The sequence below is a fragment of the Chenopodium quinoa genome, unplaced genomic scaffold, assembly GCF_001683475.1.
Source record: "Chenopodium quinoa cultivar QQ74 unplaced genomic scaffold, ASM168347v1, whole genome shotgun sequence".
Lineage (NCBI taxonomy): Eukaryota > Viridiplantae > Streptophyta > Magnoliopsida > Caryophyllales > Amaranthaceae > Chenopodium > Chenopodium quinoa.
The window spans coordinates 1,837,543-1,857,881 of NW_018744311.1; the positions used below are offsets into that span (position 1 = coordinate 1,837,543).

General features: G+C 35.3%; 4 protein-coding genes across 6 annotated transcripts; 3 read left to right on the top strand and 1 right to left on the bottom strand.

Moving 5' to 3' along the window:
• Positions 1–2,852: 2,852 nt before the first annotated feature.
• Positions 2,853–7,392, top strand: LOC110696044 (myosin-11-like). The gene is made up of 5 exons (XM_021873310.1): positions 2,853–4,494; positions 4,936–5,250; positions 5,625–5,807; positions 6,105–6,323; positions 6,523–7,392. Exons 1-5 carry the CDS (start codon positions 4,072–4,074, stop codon positions 6,925–6,927), a joined length of 1,545 nt encoding a protein of 514 aa, XP_021729002.1. The 5' UTR covers positions 2,853–4,071; the 3' UTR covers positions 6,928–7,392.
• Positions 7,393–7,484: 92 nt separating this feature from the next.
• On the bottom strand, positions 7,485–10,123 carry LOC110696045. Its single transcript, XM_021873311.1, has 6 exons — positions 9,992–10,123; positions 9,858–9,894; positions 8,509–8,569; positions 8,274–8,417; positions 8,086–8,159; positions 7,485–8,003 (listed from the first exon to the last, which is right to left on the bottom strand). Exons 3-6 carry the CDS (start codon positions 8,554–8,556, stop codon positions 7,868–7,870), a joined length of 402 nt encoding a protein of 133 aa, XP_021729003.1. The 5' UTR covers positions 8,557–8,569; positions 9,858–9,894; positions 9,992–10,123; the 3' UTR covers positions 7,485–7,867.
• Positions 10,124–11,933: 1,810 nt separating this feature from the next.
• On the top strand, positions 11,934–18,519 carry LOC110696046 (protein OBERON 4-like). Of its 2 annotated transcripts, XM_021873313.1 has the most exons (3): positions 11,934–12,236; positions 12,728–15,977; positions 17,581–18,519. In XM_021873313.1, the coding sequence occupies exons 2-3, from the start codon at positions 12,758–12,760 to the stop codon at positions 18,150–18,152; spliced, it is 3,792 nt and encodes a 1,263-aa protein (XP_021729005.1). In that variant the 5' UTR covers positions 11,934–12,236; positions 12,728–12,757; the 3' UTR covers positions 18,153–18,519. The 2 variants fall into 2 exon arrangements, with proteins under 2 accessions (XP_021729005.1, XP_021729004.1); XM_021873312.1 differs by having other exon boundaries at positions 11,935–15,977.
• A 596-nt stretch (positions 18,520–19,115) lies between these two features.
• LOC110696048 lies at positions 19,116–19,981 on the top strand. Of its 2 annotated transcripts, none has more exons than XM_021873314.1 (3): positions 19,116–19,245; positions 19,420–19,528; positions 19,641–19,981. In XM_021873314.1, exons 2-3 carry the CDS (start codon positions 19,435–19,437, stop codon positions 19,784–19,786), a joined length of 240 nt encoding a protein of 79 aa, XP_021729006.1. In that variant the 5' UTR covers positions 19,116–19,245; positions 19,420–19,434; the 3' UTR covers positions 19,787–19,981. The 2 variants fall into 2 exon arrangements, with proteins under 2 accessions (XP_021729006.1, XP_021729007.1); XM_021873315.1 differs by having other exon boundaries at positions 19,147–19,245; positions 19,373–19,528.
• The last annotated feature ends 358 nt before the right edge of the window (positions 19,982–20,339 follow it).

Here is a 20,339-nt window from a genome sequence, read left to right on the forward strand (position 1 = left end):
TATTAACGTCGACTAACTCATAGAGCCATAGTATATTCTATTAAGTAAAATTAGTTATATATGTACACAGTGGCGGATCCAGGATTTCTAATCTATAAGGTCGGGGGGGGGGGAAAGAGTTATATATTCTATAAATTATTACTTTTGTTTGTACTCCGTATTTACTACTCATAAGGTTAAAAACTACGAAGTATATGGTAATTTGTACGGGTATATTATAAATATAAAGATATTATTACTGATATAAAATTAAACTGAATGAGAATAAATATATTACGACTTATCAAACATGTGCATTGAAAAGTGCAATTAAAATGAGAAAAATTTCTTCTAATGTAAATAGTATTAAATAAAAAGATATCATTACTCATTTTTCTATTTTTATCTTTATATTTAATTGGTACTCGTATCATGTACGATATTTAGAAAATGGTTAAAGTTTGAATATAAATTTATATTTACAAGTATTATTATTTAAAAATCATAGATTCTACTTAAATGAGAGACTTTAGGAGAAAAATAGATGAATACAAATTAATAATGCACATGCACACATCAAAACATACAACTATATAAGTAGAAGAAAAAGTATAAAAAATAGTCAAAAGAAAATGTTTAAAAAAAATAACCTAAGAAACCTGTTTTTATACATAAGTACATAACAGGTCTTTAAAAGAGGAGCAGCGCAGGTTAGTATTAGTTTGCTATGGCGTCATCAAAGAGACCAGTTATTTCAAAAAACAGGTCTCTTTGGATTACCTTTTTTTTTCTTTTTTTTTTTTTTTTCTTCCTTCAGGGGTAGCAAGTGCTGCCCCTTGTGACTATGTAGGTCCGCCACTGTATGTACACATATTCGAGTATTAACATTGAAATTGTTTATAACAGCTTATTATATTACCACTAAGCTATATGAAAATTTTACAAAATTAATTCTGCATCCGTCTAGATAATATGACTTTTCTTAAGTAAGAATGCGAATGTATCATATGTAGTTCAGTTTTATAAGGATATATACGGTGATACCATACAGAGTATATTAATTCGATTAATACGAATGATTACACGCGTACGTGGGCCAAGAAATTCAAACATGTATTACTCTACAAACCATGCATAGTTAGTTAGCTAGCAAGCTAGCTATTTTTCATCATGTGGTACTTTACCCTACAATTAATAAAATTTATGTCTTGTTGTATGCAGTGAATACATAATATATTCATTTATAGCATTAAAATGTTGCACCCCAAGTGTTATGTGATTTTGTTGCAGCCTCAAAAAATGGAAATAGCATCACAAATTGGACGTGATTGACCAATATTTAAAGAGATTCCTCACCCCATTCATATTTAAAGAGAGAGAAAGTAAGAGGATTGGGGAATGATTAGTAGTTGTATTTGCCAGATTATAAAAATGCATGTGGTCTGCAAATAATTAATTTAAATACCACTAATATAATTGTGTATTACTATATGTCAAATTAAATGTGTGACATAATAATTATAATAGTTAGAATGTGCTTCTACGGCACGTACATTTTGATTATGAAGTCTCAATTAATGTATTAATTAGCTCTAATTTGTAATCAATGTTGTAGAAAAAATCACTGAAAGATAGAGGACAGATTTAGAGCACCACCTTGTCAACCATGAGCTTAGATATACGTATCTAAGCTACAAGGATTAAATCTTTCAATGCACCGGCAAAATACTAAATTATCATACGGAGCATAATTTAAAATGTTAACTGTATAAGATATACGAGTATTAATCGCAGAAAAAAGTTCAATGCGACAATCAATCTTGTGTGAAAGTGTGGAAGTATACATATAAAAGGATTAACTATCTTGATAAAATATGTGATACTGCTTGACTACTTGTATGACTTTGCCTTAACTTACCATGACATTTGAGTCCATCACAAGTCATAGATGGAAATCATAAATCATAAAGTAAACATGTGAATAGTATTTATTTCTTATTCTTGTGTCCATACAAATTTTTTAGTAAAAACCAACATAAATTTAGAATTTTTCTGAAAAGTAATAAACCAAATAATATAAAATGAAAGATAATACAAGTATGCTTCAAAGCCTCATACTTAATTACAATAATTATTTATCAAACGTCAAATTAGACATTATCACTAATATATGTAATTACTTTAAATTATCTCAACACAAAATTTTATGATTGAAAATCTTCGAGTAGAATTGAATTGTTTGCATATGTCCCTCAAAGCCCCTTATCCATAAGCATTACAACACACATTTTGTGTCGTCGTAGCAAGGCTAGCTATAGTAATAATTTTAATGTATGTAAAAGGTTTTGATGAGACTTGCCTACAACAAACACACATTGTTAAATGCTACTCGTATTAAATACGAGTATTTACTTTCATTCTACTAATTGTAAGGTTAATACCTTAATATCAAATCATTTTTTCAAACATAACTTTAAACTCACCCCATTATTATAAATCAATTAGTGTCAACTATCAATACTTAAAGTTGCTTAATATAGTATTGACTTCCAAACTCCAAAGTAAAGAAGTAGACAGAGCATAGAACTAAAGTTACCCAAAATTGGGTAGGGGTGTGTTGGGGCAGGGTCTTACAAAAAAGCATCATCGAACACCAAAATCTAGGAAGAACAAAGATCTAGGTACTCTTCTTCTAATTATTATAAATTCAATTATTTTTATTATTACAAAAAAATAAAATAAAAAATAAAATAAAATTGAAGGGAATCCATTTATTGCATTGCTTGCATTTCAAATCTCTGTTCTTTCGTGGAATCGAGGCTGCACGCCTCTCACTCATTTTTTGCGTTATTTTTTGAAATTTTGAGGGGAAAATGTGTAGTTGTGGACTAAAAAACAAATTGAATGTCTAGTAATTATATTGATCATTAGTACTAAAATAAGTACTAGCTTGATATATTAATTTCTAATGGGTGATTATTACGAGAATTTGTTTTCCTAATCAAGGATGTAATAATATTAGCCAGCTAGGTCAGTCATATGTTTGATTTTTATAACACAATACTAAGAATTGCATAGATAATAGAGATTTGAATGTATATAAGATATACAAGTAATGCATGGATTTTTTTTTAATATTTCTTTTTTGACGAAAATGTATGAATTAATCTACATAATATTTAATCATAAAATTTGAGTAACTCGTTAAAATAAAGTTTGAAAAAAAATCATGTTACATCCCTAACTATTCAAGACATATCAAATCTATTGTGATTTTGTAATAGTCTACTTGTCCATTATAATTCATGCAAGTGGTTCAAAATCACACTATCATAATTTGCTTATTGGCATATAGCCAATATCTTTACCTAGGGTCAATACTCAATTATAACTTAATAAGTACACCACTATACAAGATCAATATAATTATATAATTCAAGCTTATAAATCATAATAATAAAAATAAAATAAAAATAAAAACAAAAGATATCAAATTGAATTAATATAAAATGTTACGAACCTTACAGTATCTAAATATATTTTAAAAATTTTAAACTCTACCTACATAAACTAACTCGACACAAAATTAAAATTCAAAGTTCATGTCAATGAATTTACAACTAAAATGCCCGCAAAACCACCAATAAATTACAAAGTATGATTCTTGATTTGAAGTAACTTGACATTTTGACAATAGATTATAATTCAAAGTTCATGTCAATTAATTTATAACTACAGTACCCATAAATCCGACCATCAATAAATTACGAAGTATGATTCTAGATTTGAACTAGCTCGAGGCTCAACTCGTAGTCATACGTAGTATATGGTTCGTTAAAACTCTCTCAGCTATTACTCTAATACTGCATGCACTGCAGCTTGTACATTCGCTAACCCTCCCCTTTCATATGTTCGTTATGGCCCATCATTCGTAAAGTGGACCCCACTTTCCCGTACCGTTATATCCCTTCTTTTCAAATTTTTCTCTCTCCTCAATTTTCACCCACACTACAAAAACGGGGCACTAAACACAACACAACAAAAGCCTCAAAATAAAATCAAACAAAACAAAAACAGAGGAAAAGAGAACACATGACCACGGTGAGGCGACCAAAATGGCACCCACAACCACCGCAAACACCTAGAATCCTCCACCTTCCACGGCGGACTACTCGCCGGAAAATACCCACAAAAAACGTCCCTGTTAAATCGACTTCCGATGTAAGCTCGTCATTTCTCAGACGATCACAAAAGGGTAAACTAGAGAATTTATTTGACCAAGAAAGGTCATTTTCTTACACCATTCCTCCGGTTGTTTTACTGAACTCTAGCGAGAGGGGTAAATACGATAATGTACCCGAGAGCGAGGAGGAGAAATGGAGGTTTCAAGCTGATATGTTGAGGGCAGAGTGTAATTTCTTGAGGATGGAGAGAGAAATTGCTGTTAAGAAGTTGGAGAAAGAAAGGGTAGTTTTGGAAAAGAGTTTGAAGTCTGCTGTTCATACCCTTCTCTCTGTTAGTTCCTTAATCTCCTTTTTTTTATTGAAATTGATTCATTTTTAGTTCAGTATTAAGGATAATTACCTTATTATTAGCTTACAAAACAGAAATTTATTTGTCTTACAAACATTTTGCTTTAATACCAATATGACAAAAAATATACTCCGTACATTTATTTGAATTTATGTCAATATTACAATGAAAGTAAAACTTTGTAAGATGAAATTAATTTCATTTGTCTTATATTATTGGTAATATGTTTAGTTGTCCTATTATGCACTGTACTTTTAATCACTTGGTATTTGAAAGGACATGTTTTTTTTTTTTTTTGAAAATTGATTGTCTTTTCCTGCAATGCTACTGTTTCTGTCATTCTGTTTGTTTTAGCCTAATTCATAGTTTCACTAATTTGAGTATTAATTTTTAATTATTGGATTAATTATTGATCAATGATAGGGAAAGAAGAAAATCCGGGAGGGCGAAAGCGGAAATCCAACGTTAGAGGAGGAGATTGAGGAGTTAGCAAAGAAGCTTGTAGAGCTACAAAGGAACTCAAAGTTGAAAACCCCTGAAATTCATAATTGCAACTGTAACTTTGATAAGCAAGCGTCTTTGCTTCAGAAACAACTCGAAAAATACAGTGAAATACAGGATGAATGTTGTGTGAAGGAGATATCAGAAGTAACTTCTGTTAGCCTTCCAATCAATTCTTCAAAGGATGCAAACATCAAAGGGCATGGTTCCTGTCGTCGGTCCACCAGGTTTACTGATGTAAGAGCTATTCTTTGCTTGTTTTTATCGTGATTTTTTTATAGATTTTGTGCTAAGCTATCATCTACCTTGCACAAGAGGGCTCTAGAAGTTGGTACATTATTGAATTGTGTTGAAATTTAGTTACCTTGTACAAGATTTTTCGCTTATATAGGAAGACTTTTGATTCTTGCTTAAGTAGATTTAGAGAACATGCTACAATGTTGATATGTATGTTATAACATAATTCCCTTGCAATAATAGTATGGAACTTAGTTTGATCTACATTGTTAGCTAGAATGAACCAATGAAGTGTAAATTTTCATTACTGTTGTATAGTAAATTTGAATTTTTGAGCAATGAAGATAATTATGGAGTGAATATATGATTTGCAGGTGGAGACTTTGAGAAGAAAAATGGAGGGGTTATCAAAGGGAAAATTACTTAAGAGAATGGAAGAAGAGTATGGATACATGTTGTCAGCAACAACTAACTATTCTGTCCCCAGTTCAGCTTCTACTTCAAAACGACATGACCTAGCCGAATCATCTTCCTTTCCATTTCAACAATCCTCACAGGTATGTTCATTCCTCTTCGGTGATCGCCAATAGCCAGACCTTAAATTTGTGTATAAGCTTCTGAATTCCCTCATATGTTGTTTACTTGTTATTCTATACTAGTACTGATCTTTGTTCAGTGGATCAGAGTTTTGAGGCTGTGTTTGGTTCGAAGAAAAACACTCTGAATGAAACTATATTTTCTTAAGAATAGATTCCTACATAAATCAACTAGACCTGTGTTTTTTACCTGAAACTTTTAGTGTACTTGTTTCATTGGATAGCTTACTAGTTTTGTGCTAAAAAAATGATCTCCAGGAGGCAAAATCAGGGGAGGTAAAAATGTGCTCAGGTCGTTGTAAAGCTATAGTAAGGAGGATTATGGAACAGGTAAAGGCTGAGACAGAACAATGGTCTCAGATGCAAGAAATGCTAGGGAAAGTAAGGGAAGAGATGGAAGAAGTGCAGGCTTCTCGCAATTTCTGGGAAGAGCAAGCACTTGAATCTGAGCACAAAATCCACAAACTAGATTCTGAGGTAAGGCTTTTAACCAATGTTCATCTTCTCCAAAGTCCTTCAGTTTTGACAAGGATAACTTAAAAAGACAGTCTGATCTAATAATCTAATATTGCCTGTTATGTAGGATGAAAAGAGCATAGTTTAGATGTATGCTGACATGCTGTTGCATTCTTTGGATATAGATTAGTGCTGATGAATTTGAAATGCTTATGATTAGGTTGAAGAATGGAAACAGAAGACAGTTTCTCTTGAGAAGAAGGAAAATCAGCTGCAAAAACAGGTACAAGAACTGCAGCAGGAGCTTGAAAAATTCAAGGTTGAAAAAAGATGTGAGTATGATGTGAAAGCGAGTAAAGATATAGCACCAGTATCACTTGGAGCTCAGCTTGCAAGAGAAAAGCGAATGCTAATGTGTCGTGTTAAAGGAAGCAATCAAACAAATGAAAATGCTGAGAACAAAGAGATTGATTTCAGTGACGCAAAGAAAACAGAGCAGAAAACTAGTAGCAGACTAGGATCGTTGAATCGACATCCATTCAAGGAAATAAGTAATTTGTCATCACCTCTTGTGAGGCAGAACAGTAGAAGATATGTATACCCTTTGCATAGTCCTAACTCCTAACTCCTAAAAATTTCTCAGGTAGACCTTTGAGAATGTTACTAATGAGGCTTAGAAATAAAGTCTTTTTTCTCATGATAAAAAGAGTGAAGTTTGGTCATTTGAATGTGATCAATTTTGTCTAGACTGTCAACAATGGCTTAGGAATAAGCTTTAGGCCTATTTATGGCAATTTAAGTACGAAACACCAAAATTATTGCATTACATGATCAAGAATGAAAATACGCAAATTTTATCACTAATAAATCCATATAAATTGTCCACTTTATTATTAAGGATTGAGAACATAATATGTTATACAGAGTAGTATTTATAAAACATGAGACGACCCCATTAATCACCTTGATAATTGGTGTTGGCTTATTGGGTAAGGACAACCTTTGTGATGGAGAAATATTTGCCTCTTTTATTCAAATTGGGCTCGATCTAGGCCCAATTCAAAATCCTTTTTTCAAGGGGGTGATTTTAGGCTCAAAAGCCCAAATTTACATGGCCTAATTACACATTAAAAACAAAAACAAAACAAAACAAAAAAAAAAAAAACCAATATGGACATCAGATTTTGGATTTGTGCAGTTCAATCTCTCGGCTTGCAATTACACATTTAAGTCAACATGATTCTTCAAAGTGAAGTACTAACTCCATTCCAGGAAAAAAAAAAATTGTATATTGAAGAGGTAGCAGACTCGCAGTTATGAGAACAGGATTACCCATACTTCTTTATCGGTAATCTAAGGTGGAGCAACTATAACTAGATCAACCTTTACAATAAAAGCGGTCTTTCAATTAATGATGCATATATATATAGAAGTAAGAGAGTGCACAAAATTTGGCAGATATACCTGCACTTGTAAACAGCTTTGGTTGTCCTCAGGCAAATCCATGATTCACAGCAGAAAAAGCAACGGATCAAGGTCTAATTAGCAGTTGAAATGCTGAATCTTCATTGGCCGATAGGAACAGTTTGAAGTAGGCATTTGACATTATTAAGGCGATCATTCATTTCCTCATTAGTTGCATCGATCACCCTCAGCTCCTTCATCTCTTCCTGCCATTTCTCAATCTGCTCCTTGTGGATCCTATAACAACCAATATATTAGGGGAACAATGTAAGCTTCCCATCTGTATGTAATCAAGTAATATTCGCATTTAATAGCTTACATGAGAACTCGCTCTTCATAATCCTGGCTTAGCTTGTTGAACAGTGACTTTCCAGATTCCAGCATCTCAGAAACCTGAAAGAATTGTCAAATTATTTACTTCTGATTTTCTGAATACTTGAACAGTGAACTTGGGCACTATAACTCTACAAATGCAAGGGATGCATAACATTATTCTAGCATGATTACCAGTTGATTATATGCCTCAACTTTCTCATGAAGGCGAGCAATGCCAAGCCTCATTTCTTCTGATCCAGAGAAGTTCATCTCACTCTCTTCTTCCCCATTTTCTTCATTTAATTCACCTCTGTCCTCACTTCTTTCATGCTCCATCTAGCGAAAGTTGATGAGATATTAGCTGAATGTAAAGAATTAATCTAACAGCTAACAAAATTGTATTACTTATTAATCTTCTACTGCATACATCATTTATCTTGCGCTTTCTGGCTATTTGGGTGTCTTGCTCTTCCATGTTGATTACTATTCTGCATCCACATGTACAGAATTAATTATAAGAGAGCCCAATTTTCAGGCACAAATCAGGCAAGTCTTCGAGCAGGACGCTATAAGAGCAAGAACAAAAGAAACCAGTGTACAACATGTTAAGGTCGAAACTAAGTTACTAACACATGAACATATAGTATCATGCTAGATTGCTGGTTCAAGACATCAGACAGCATAAAGCATGGAGGCCACAAAATAAGACCATTTATTGCCTGATAAAGATTTCAGAACAGATTTCTATGAAGGAAACAGTTGCTGTCCACGTAAAACCCGAAGATAAAAGGTAATCAATAATCATGTTTGGTTGATCAACCTCTCGAACATGCCATTTTCATACATGCGCACAAGAGCTGTTATGGAACATGCACAGCACAGCCGCACACTGACACCAGGTAATGATCATGAATGCAGAGAAGTCCTAATATCAATTAACAGCCAACCATACAAGTATATTGTAAAGACACTTAATAGTTAATACTCGCACAAAAGATTAATTACCCTAAAAATTGTCAATAACATTACTGGCACATTTTTTTTGCTGTTTTGCATTCAATAATTTGTTATTGCACAAGGACAACAATCAAATTCATTCTACACCATAATTTAGAGTTCAAATTTCAGATGAGCACGAAACACGAGTAAAACGGTCTTCTCGAACTTGATCTCCATTTTAGACAATAAACGCATTTGTATAAGAAACAGGTTTTCTTGAATTAACACTGAATTCAAAAAGGAATCAAAGCAATTAGGTCACATAAGCAAGCGATGAAAATTTCAGTACCAAAGATCGCCATTAACAATTCCTTCATTAAGTGAAAACTAAATTCCTTCCATCAACTATCATCGTATCATGCTAGCTAATGATTTTTATAAATAAAAATATATGGCATAAATTTCGCACCAAACATTTAAAAATTTGAGCTCAACTAGGAATTTATCGCCAAACTTTTGACACTTAATGAAATTACCAAATTAAATCAAGCATTTCATGATAACTGCAATCGATTTCATACTTTGATTATGAGCAACAATCACAAACAAGCTGAAGTGAAAATCATGAACCTAAATCAGTTGAACATCGATTTGAAGACGTATCCAAAACCACAATTTAGCAATTCGACAAATAGAGCAAAAATAATAATCAAATATTCTATCAAACTAGGTTTTCCTTTAATTGATAATTTAACATGATCAAATAGATAATTCAAAACAATAACCTAAAATCCAGATATTCGAGAGTTTAAATTGCTTGAGTAAGTATGAATTTACCTTCAATTGCACTGAATTGAGCCTTAGAATTCAACAGCTGCAGAAAAATGCATCAGAAAATCGAGATTAGCGAAATCATGTATTAGAAATGGCGAATTTAGGGGATGATAATAGAGAAATTGTAGAGAGAGAACCTGTTGTTTGCTGATGTTGGGAGCGCGAAATTTGAATCAGAGAAAGTAGCAGTGTTGGTTTCGGGAATTTGAGGTTTATATGGGTTGGACGCCTTGCCTTATAAGGCTCAAGGTTATCATCAAACCAAAGCCAAAGGTCCAAATAGACCCACAACCGCACTCATATAGTCATATGGTTCGTTTTTCTGAGGGTTAAAGTCGTGATAGGTGGAACCCAAAAAATATGACGTAAAATTATAGGTTCGTTAATATGATGTGTTGTACAGGACTAAAGGCAATTTAATGAGGCATTAGACTTCCTTGCTATGTCATTTGCTAGTGGCATGATTTTACTAAGCTCGACATAACATGGTGATTAAGGACACAATATACTTGCCACTATTAGGAACTTAGCGTACACTCATTATTTAGACTATATACACAGTGACATCATATAGCATACTCCATAATTAAAATAATGTGAACTACAACCATCTAATCTGTTGTAATGACCATGCTTACTTTTTATTACTGGGATGATTGAAGCATTATGGTAAATTAGGAACTATGTTTCTTCTTTAAATCTCCATTATGATACCTACAAACAAAATCAAGGTGAGTTATACATCTTAGAAATAGCTTATTTCCAATTAACTCTTTGATTGCGGTTTGGCCATCTTATTTGTTGTTTTTGCTACTTGAGATAACTTCATGTGAACTTGCTTGGGATTAAATGGTGATGAGAAGGAATCACTACATGACCTGCATAGAGATACAGTATGATGTGTTTCACATCTTAGTGCTATCTCATTGTTTTCGAATAGGATATCTCAATATCACTCCGCTTAGAACCCTTTTTGACCTGCTTATTTCCATGAGGTGTTAGTGATGACACTAGCCCACTCACTATGTTGCTTTTGGTCAATTATGACTGGTCAAATTTAGTCACAGATTGCGTTGCCATTTAAAATCCAACATAACTACATGTATTTCATGCTCAACAACCATAGTGTTCCATATAACACATTTCGAGCATATAATTTGAACATTTAAACACGATAGCATATATGACTATTATGTTACCGGAACTATCAAGTAATAACCCCGACCCAAGAACAACCCAATCAAATCCAAAACTAAATAAACAGAATGCAATTTAAATCAGTGCAGTGATATAAAATAACTTATACTCCGTATCCAAAATGGCTTGACCTAACCCGACTATTCTAGATCAAACTCAACCCCCCCCCCACACGTTAACTTAAAAAAAAAGGTACTCTCCTCTTCCCTCGCACTAGAGATGGCAATGGATCGGATTCGGATCGGGTGGAGCTTCACCCGCATCCATCCATTACTCTAATCGCTCCATCCACATCCATCCATCATCCGCTTCACCCATCATCTTATCCATCCGTCCATCATCCGCGGATGAAACGGGTGGAGCGGATGACTAATGGATGAGTATTAAAGTTGAAAAAAACTCACATAACTTTAATTTTCGGTTATTTGTACAATAGTTTTATTAATTTTATTAATTAAAAAGGAAACAATAACAATATATTGTTTGAAAAATTAATTTGCAACAAAAAAATACATATAATTTTCTTGCACATTTCAGATTTTATTATTAAAATTCTTAGATTAAAAAATTAATATATGTTAAACGGGTGGGTGGATGATTAGCGGGTGAAAAAAGTATCATCCATATCCGATCTAATCCATCATCCGCTTCATCCGTCACCCGCTTTTCATCCATTTAATTCGGGTTTTCATCCATTTATTTATTGCGGGTGGAGCGGGTTAGTGGATATCCACTTAATATTGACATCCCTACCTCGCACCCTCCTATCTCTTTCAACATTCGTCAATAGTCAACGACTCTGCATAAAAGTAAAGTAACCCCTCACCCACTATACGCATTTATCAGTCTAATTCCTCCATACTCCACGTGTCAACATCACATGCGTTTTTCACACGTACCACTCCCTGATAATTTTTCTATCTTACGTCTACTCACGTGCACCACACACCAGTTTTCAAACCCTCACCACTTGGCGTTGACTGTTGTAACTCTCTTTTCTTCTTCGCTAATCTCACCTCCTGTCACCTTTTCTGCGTCACCGATTCCTTCCTATTGGCTCAAATTATGGTCCCCCACTAAGCTGTGACTCTTTTTCACAGAGATTGATTCAACCAAACCTTCTCTTCTTCCCATGTTTTCCCCATTTTCTCTCGAATGGATTGCAGTCGCCCAGATTTGTAGTCGGTAATTTTTTCCGCTTAATTCATTTTTTTTTTTTTTATAATTACTAAGCTCTTATTTCTGTAAATTATCTGTTAATTTTTCAGAAATTAAGGTGTTATAGATTTAGAAAAGAGGGGAATACAAATCGAGGGTTTATAATTTTATATGTCAAATTTATACTATTGATTATATTTTGTGGGGGTTGTTCACTTGTTGTACTTCTTTAATCATCAATATCTTTAATTCCGTGTTATTGGGTTTTTTTAGAAAGTTATTGTTTGTATAAATTGAGACGAGTCTAAAAAGATCTCACACGGGTATGTAATTTGTTGCATGTTGGTTAGAATTCGTGGCCAATGCTAGTAGAGAGTATGATGAGCTTAGAGTGTGGATTGAGGAGTTTCCTCCTAGTGTAGCTGCTGCCATTGCTTTTGATGTACCTTAATTTTTCTATTAAAAAAAAATTAACTGATATAATTGTGTTTGGGTACATTATTTGGAAACGGAGGCAGTATGTGTAATTAGAAATAAAGGGTTAGATAATGAAGAGGTTAAGATCGTATGGTGATGATTTGGGGTCGGTTGGGGAGAAGGAGGTTGACCGAACGACACTGGGATGGTCATCGCATCATCGGAGATATTACTCTAAAGGGACAGAAAATGGTTGGAGTAGACCGTCTCCGGTGATTGATGATGATAGAGAGCGAGAGGGGTCAATGTCGAGGTGGGTTAGTTTGAGGAAGAGGGTGGATCATGATTTCGATGGGTTTGATGAGTGGGAGGGTTCAAGAGGGTTTAGGAAGAGAGGGGAGCATGAGTTTTCTGGGGGTTTTGAAGAGAGGGAGGGATTTAGAGGGGTGAGGAAGAGATTGGAGCATGAGAATGATGGATTTGATAGGAGAAAAGGGTTTGATAGGTATAGGGATCGAGATGGGATGGTGGGTTCATCGATGGTGTCTCCACGAGGTAGTGGGTATGTGCCGGAGAGGGATAGGGAGAGAGATATAGATAGAGATAGAGATAGGGATAGGGATAGGGAAAAGGAGAGGATTCATCGGTCCGAGAGCTTTTGTGTTTCGAGGAGGGATCATCCGAAAGGGTTTAGGTCGGCGAGGCATTGGTCAAGGAGGGAGGATGGGGGTTCGTCTTCCTGGAGGAGGTTTGATAGTAGGGGCAAGAAGGATGTTGAGGAAGATGTTAAGAGTTCACCGGTTGAAAAGGGTGGGAGCAGTAGTAGTAAAGGTGGGAGAGCGGATAGTGGTGGTGTTAGCAGTAGCAAAGAGAATATGAGGTATCCTCGAGGAATTAAAGATGTCAAGTCACCCACCTGGTCCAAAGATTCAATGAAAGATTCAAAGAAGTCAATCGGCGATGAGCCCTTGAAGAACACCAAGAAGAAAGAGAGTATGGTAGCAGATAGTGGTGGATTTGCTAGTGCCATTGGAAGTGGAACTGAGATGGAGGAAGGAGAGCTTCAACCAGAATCGAATCAGATTCAAGCACCGGAAGATTACGTTGTTTCTGAGCCAAAGGTGGAAAATGTCAATCAACATGCTAAGGATCCTCAAGTAGACAGAGATGTTGGGAATAAGCTACATGAGCTTGAAATTAGTGAAGTGGTCAAGTTCAGAGTTGCTGATTCAGTTGTCACTGACAGAAATTTGGCTCTAGTAGACGAACAAGCATCAGGTGTAGGCGCTGCTGACAGGAAACAGATGACTGGTAAAAAATTAGCAATCAACGAGACCGTGGAAGGATTAGAAATGTGCTCAACTATCCAAAATGATTATGTGAATAAGGTTTCTGTTTCTGAAGAAACTAAACCTACAGTGTGTACAGGTATTGTTCTTGCTAATGATGAAAGATTGAGAGAAAATCAATTTGAGCTGTCTGCCCCTGGAAACAGCAGCCTTGATAGTCAGGTAAATGTGGAAGATCATAATTCTAGAAGTGTGGAAAAGCCATCACCGGTGAATAAGAATTCGAAAAATAATTTTAACCTCGATTTTGGTTTGGGTGAGTCAAATAAAGCAATTGTAGAAGTTCCTAAAGAGCCCAAACCATCTGTCCCTGTCCTGAAAGACAAAGGGAAAGGTGTGGCTGTCAGCTCTTCTTGTGAGGATAGTCTTAGAGAAAATAGTTTGCTGGTCGAAAGGAATTTCATTGCTTGCCAAGATGATGCCATGGAAGGCCCTAGTGTGAGAGGCTTTGAGCTCCTTTCTAGCTCTGCTGGAGTCAAAGTGATGTGTGTCAACAGTAATGGATCTAAATCTGAAGCTGAGAAGCTAAAGTTGGAACCTCTAGATCTCTCTCTTGGCCTGCCTAATGTTTCAGTTCCTGCTACTTCCCACAGTGCTGCTGCACCCCCAATCTCCCCTCCACGTGCAAGGAGTGTTCAATCATTTGGCACCACTCTCAGAACTGGTTCAGATTGTTTCACGACATCAATTTCATTCTCTGGGTTGCAGTTCATTCATAATCCGAGTTGTTCACTGACTCATAATTCAGTTGATTATGACTTTGAGCAATCTGTCAAAAGTCGTCCTTTATTTCAAGGTGTTAATTGGCAGGCATTAAGTGCTAATGATTCTCTGCCTAAGGAAATACTTGTGAATTCTAAATCAGTTTCAAACGGTCATGTTAACGGGTCTCTACATTTTACGAAGTCATCCCAAGGCATTTTGAATGGTCGAGCTATACAACAACAAGCAGTGCCTGTTCGAGTGGATCGTTCTGACAGTCTTCAGAAACAGCCCTCTGGAAAGATACGATATCAAGACGATTTTAGGTCTCCTGCTCAGAGTGCTGGATCTCATGATAATAGATCGGAATTTGGGAAAAGTGAGAGGCGGGTGACCAGGGAAGAAAGTGTAGGAAGGCTCTTCAGGAGCAGCAGTCAAAGAGAGATGGAACAGGGACTTGCTGGAGAAAGAGATCTTGTGGAGAGGCTAATTTATTTAATTGCTTCAGAACACATCCAAACCATGGCTCAGAGGCTTAATGAAATGCCAGAGCGTTTAATTGCTTTCTTGAAGGACAGTGTATGTGAAGTTATTTTGAAAGAAGACAATCATAGAAAGCTACGTGTCCTTCAGGATGTGCTGCGAAAAAGGCCTGATCTTAATTTGGAGACTCTGTTAAAGTGTCATCGTGTTCAGTTGCAGACTTTGGTGGCTCTTAAGACTGGTCTTCCAGATTTTATCCAGCGAACTGACAGTATTTCTTCTAGTGATCTGGCAGAGATATTTCTGAGTCTGAAGTGTAGAAATGTTAATTGTCGTAGTGCATTGCCTGTGGATGAGTGTGATTGTAAATTTTGCTCCAAGAAAGATGGTTATTGTAGTTCTTGTATGTGTCTTGTTTGTTCCAAGTTTGATACTGCCTCCAACACATGTGGTTGGGTTGGGTGTGATGTTTGCAACCATTGGTGCCATACTGATTGTGGTTCGCTGAAATCTTATATTAGAAATGGTCGAAGTACGGTTGGGGCTCAGGGGGTATCTGAAATGCAATTTTATTGTCTTGCCTGTGATCATCCATCTGAAATGTTTGGCTTCGTGAAGGATGTTTTCAAAACTTGTGCTACCGAATGGAAAGCTGAGACATTTCTCAGGGAACTTGAGTATGTGAGGAGGATATTTAGTGCGAGCAATGATTACAGAGGAAAAGTATTGCATGATGCTGCTAAGCAGCTGATTGGTAGGTTGCAAAGTGGGGCCAAAACTGTGGAGATCTGTAATCAAATAATGGCGTTCCTAAATGGTAAGTCATACAAAAAAATTTCCTCTCAACAGATTGTTATTTAGGATTAATTGTTTGCTGCATGGTTTCCTTATAACTTTTGTTTCTCTACTCATCATAAATTGAGGATGTTATTATCTGTTTATAATTGTAGAATGGAAACCAATACTAAAATATTTCTTTTTCTAATAATATAAACTAGAAACTTTAGGTGATTTACTTTCATGTAGTTACTACTTTGCTATAATTATACAAGGACTTGAATGGATAAAGAGTAGTATATTTTGTGATTGCTGTAGCAGATGTCTTGGCCTAGTCATGAAATGTCATCGGCTGTAATTCACTCAACTCAGTTCACAAGGTCTCTTTGATGTGGTTTGTATGATTTATCTTCTTAAGACAATAGTTTTCTTGTCTGATGACCTTATTTCAGTTCAAAAAGGGATGCATTTGAACAATGTCTCTGCAGGCATTGGTTCTCCGGAGACATTGTGTTCCCAAACATCCATGTAGACATAGTATTTGTCTCATTTAAGAAACAAAGTGAATTTTGCACAGAGCGCCTTTACTCTTATCACTTTATAGATTTTGTCATCTGATTGATCTGAGGTTTGCAGAGTGGCTAAGCCTCATCTGCCACAGGCTTGTCATGGTAAAAATACTTTGGCACAAGATTTTTTTGTAGATGATATCCAACTCCAGTTTGATTACTTCTCTTAGTTGCTTGTTAATATTTGAACTCTTCACACAGTCATTAGAACTTCTTGGCTATAAGGATGGTGTTTTTGGGCAGCTCTATAATTCTCTTGGTGCATTTTTTTTTGGTGGTCATATGAATATTTAACTACTCGTTGCTTGCAGTCTTGTCATGTCTGCAAAGTATTCTAATGCTAATATTCCTTATATTTTGTTGCGGGTTTGGGGTGGGGGGAAGGGAGAAGATTTTAGTAAACTTTCTATTGCCCTCTCATAAAAGTATTAATTTATGCTTTTAATCATAGGCGAGGGTGAATTAGAAAGAGAGATTCATTTATGTGTGTAGTAGCTACTACTGGCCTGTTGCTGTTTTTGTTGAGAAAATTTGTGTTGCTATCTTTTTAACTCTAAAATGTAGAATGCGATGGATCAGATGACCACTTGTCTGTCTTGCTACTATAAATTTCTCAGTAATCTAACCATGAGATAAATATATTTGTATTTGTTGGCATTGTATCATACTACTTCACTATTCACAGCACAACCTGTTTCTGTTGAGAAATATTCTACGTAGTATTATCTTTCTGACTTTAAAATGCAGAATGTGATGAATAAGATGAAGCACATTTCTGTCTCGCACTCTCGCTACTATCACATTCTCAGTAATTTAACCATGAGATGATTATACTTTTGTTGGCATTGTATCATACCACTTATAGAGCACACTTCGCAGCACCACCTGTTCTTAATTCTTATGTTAGGCATAGTATTTATTTTCTGCAGCTTCATTTTATGTATTAAGGGAATAATACAAACCATTTGATTGCTGGCCTATTCCATTTGCTTTTCTGTCTTTTTTTGGTTTTCACTTTTGCAATGTTCATTTTTATCCTGATGGCCTGACACTTGAGTGTGTCCGGTATTGCAGAGGGTGATGCTAAGCTTGCCAATGCAGTAGGATCTTCTGGAAGAGATCAAGTCCAACCTAAGCCTCTTGAGAATAACGTCCAAGATGGGGCAAATGTACTCGGTCATGAACCTATTTGGTCAAAATCCAATTCTGCCAAGGAATTCTCCCAAATGCAAAATATTGGAAATACCCTTCCAAGTATTGAAGGGAGATCAGTTGGTGGTGGTTCGTTGAGTACTGAGATGCTGATGGGCATGAGCTCCAAGACTGGAGATGAGCTAGATATTGTTAAGCTTAAGCTAGCAGAAGCTCAGTTATTCCAAAAACGCGCTGATGCTGCTCGTGCAGAGGCTGAAGGCCTTCAACGCATAGCGATCGCCAAGAATGAAAAAGCGGAAGAAGAGTATATGAGCAGGATTGCAAAATTGCGCCTGTCAGAGGTAGAGGAGAGGCGCAGGCTTAAGCATGAAGAACTGCAAATGCTGGAAAGAAGTCATCGTGAATACTTTCACATGAAAACTAGGATGGAAACCGACATCAAGGATTTATTGATTAAAATGGAAGCAACAAGACGGAATCTCAGTACCTAATATACTTTCTAAAGATGATTGTTATGTAGATAATTACCAAGGCAGCTTAGTTTTTGTCGATGTTGCCTCACACCTGTATTCATAAACCACGAGCACTGATATTGGCAGATAGTGATGGTAGTATAGAGGTGTATGTATTTTTCAATTGGCTTACTGATCTCAGTTAATTATAAATTTAAGGTTGAGATCTTTAAGAGCCTTGTTCCGTAGAAACTGGCTTACTAATCTCAGTTAATTATTAACTAGAGCATGTACAGAAATAGCTTCTAGCTTCACCCTCCTGTCACAAACTGTTGGCAACTATTAATCTCTACTGAAGGAGTTCTCTCTTTCCAATGTATTGCATCTGTCACAAATATTTGGCATATAATTGACTTTTGTATACTTCCTATAACATAAGCTAGTAAGCTACAATATTGTTATTCGAACTACATGATTCACAGTGATTGATTTTACTTACAAAATAAGTATACTTTGATTTGGGTTATACAAGTACTGATTTGAAAATGCCTTGTGTTTGTACAATGTTAAAGTTAACAAGGAGGAAAAGATTTATACAAGTAGTATCCTTTATTTCCAAAAAATTTAGTTTTGCCATGTATAATTATTTATTTTCCAAATTAAACAACTGTTACACCAAACTTAATACAAGTATATATATATATAAACACAATGCTCTGTAGCTAGAAAAACAGGTTAGAAGTCGGGTTCGTGTATCTTCTCATGTTAATTTTGGGTTGTTTTCTAAACATATAAAAAAAAAGTGTGTAAAAATTAATATAATTGTATAATATGACAATTTTTTATTTTTATTTTTGGCGAGAACAAAATAATCTATTTGTTTGGTTTAATATTATTTCGTGTACATATCATGTCGTATTTGAAATTCTAATGTAACTTTGAGTCGGGTTCTTGTCGTGTTTGGGATCGCCAGGCCTAGCACTATCATTGATCCATTATAGCCCAAAATTGACCTTTATCATGAGAAGTGAGAAGCCCAGTAACGCGCTCTTGTTCATCGCACGGTAGCACCTGAACCCCCCTTTCTCCCTCTCTCTCTAGAAAGTTGCCCTACCTTACTTCTCTCTCTTCGGTAAGTTTCTCTCTCCTCTAAATTCATCAATTTCCCTTTCAATTCGATTTTTCAGATGATTGAATTCATAATCTGCGTTTAATTTCGAGCTGAATCGCCTCTCAATTTCTTCACAATTTTTTTTCAGATCGATCTAAAATTTAATTTCTCTAATTTTCGACGCATTTTTTCCAGCTTTGAAGGTCAACAATGGCGGGTAAATACATCGTCGGCTCACTCGTTGGATCCTTTTTCGTTGCTTATGCTTGCGATTACATAATGTCTGATCAGAAGATTTTCGGAGGTAAAATTTCTCAAAAAATTCACAAATTTATTTCCAGTTTTTATTGAATTAATTAATTTTTTTCGATCCAGAGAAAATTGCATAAAATTAATTCGAAATTTGAATATTGTAGGAAGTACGCCATCAACTGTATCAAACAAAGAATGGTTCCAGGAAACTGACAAAAGAATGCAGGCATGGCCTCGTACTGCTGGACCTCCAGTGGTGATGAACCCTATCAGTCGTCAGAACTTCATCATCAAGACTACTGAATCTTGAAGGTTCTTAGTTTCATGATTTGATTTACGTTTTTTTTTGTCGATTGTTATTATCTTTAATTGGAACAACAACAGGATGAAAATTGTATTGATGTTTTGATTAGTAGAGTGGAACTCGTTCTAATGGATTTGAAAATAATAATGTTATGAAACCAAACATGTTCTTACTTAAGAGATTCTATTGCCTTTGTTTTCTGCCGGTTTTCGGAAGTGGATTTGTTGTTAATATGGCGATTGTTTTTGTTATCTGTGTGAAATTTGGTTGTTATGCTGGAAATTTGAGTCTGTTGTTTGATTGGATGTTCGATTGTTGTGAATCAGTGAATGGAAAGTAGGGTGAATAGAATTTGTGTTTTGTGAAATGGTGTATTCTTGTAGGTGGTGATGATTTGTATGTGGCAGCTGTTGACGTTTATGTGAATTTTGCTGGTTGGTTTGAAGTTTTGTTGTTTGATTGGAGTTGAATGGAATCGTAGGTGAATTCTGTATGCAGTGTCATGTCGAATGGTGGTTTTCTTGTAATTTATATGTTGCTAGTATTTTGGAAGCTGGAA

Coding starts and splice junctions, on each gene's coding strand:
- LOC110696045 (XM_021873311.1), bottom strand. CDS start 8,556: ATGGAAGAGCAAGACACCCAAATAGCCAGAAAGCGCAAGATAAATGAT. Junction 8,160..8,273: donor TTGAGGCATATAATCAACTG/GTAATCATGCTA, acceptor CAATTCTTTCAG/GTTTCTGAGATGCTGGAATC. Junction 8,004..8,085: donor TATGAAGAGCGAGTTCTCAT/GTAAGCTATTAA, acceptor TGGTTGTTATAG/GATCCACAAGGAGCAGATTG.
- LOC110696044 (XM_021873310.1), top strand. CDS start 4,072: ATGACCACGGTGAGGCGACCAAAATGGCACCCACAACCACCGCAAACA. Junction 4,495..4,935: donor CTGTTCATACCCTTCTCTCT/GTTAGTTCCTTA, acceptor GATCAATGATAG/GGAAAGAAGAAAATCCGGGA. Junction 5,251..5,624: donor GGTCCACCAGGTTTACTGAT/GTAAGAGCTATT, acceptor TATGATTTGCAG/GTGGAGACTTTGAGAAGAAA.
- LOC110696046 (XM_021873313.1), top strand. CDS start 12,758: ATGAAGAGGTTAAGATCGTATGGTGATGATTTGGGGTCGGTTGGGGAG. Junction 15,978..17,580: donor AATAATGGCGTTCCTAAATG/GTAAGTCATACA, acceptor CCGGTATTGCAG/AGGGTGATGCTAAGCTTGCC.
- LOC110696048 (XM_021873314.1), top strand. CDS start 19,435: ATGGCGGGTAAATACATCGTCGGCTCACTCGTTGGATCCTTTTTCGTT. Junction 19,529..19,640: donor TGATCAGAAGATTTTCGGAG/GTAAAATTTCTC, acceptor TGAATATTGTAG/GAAGTACGCCATCAACTGTA.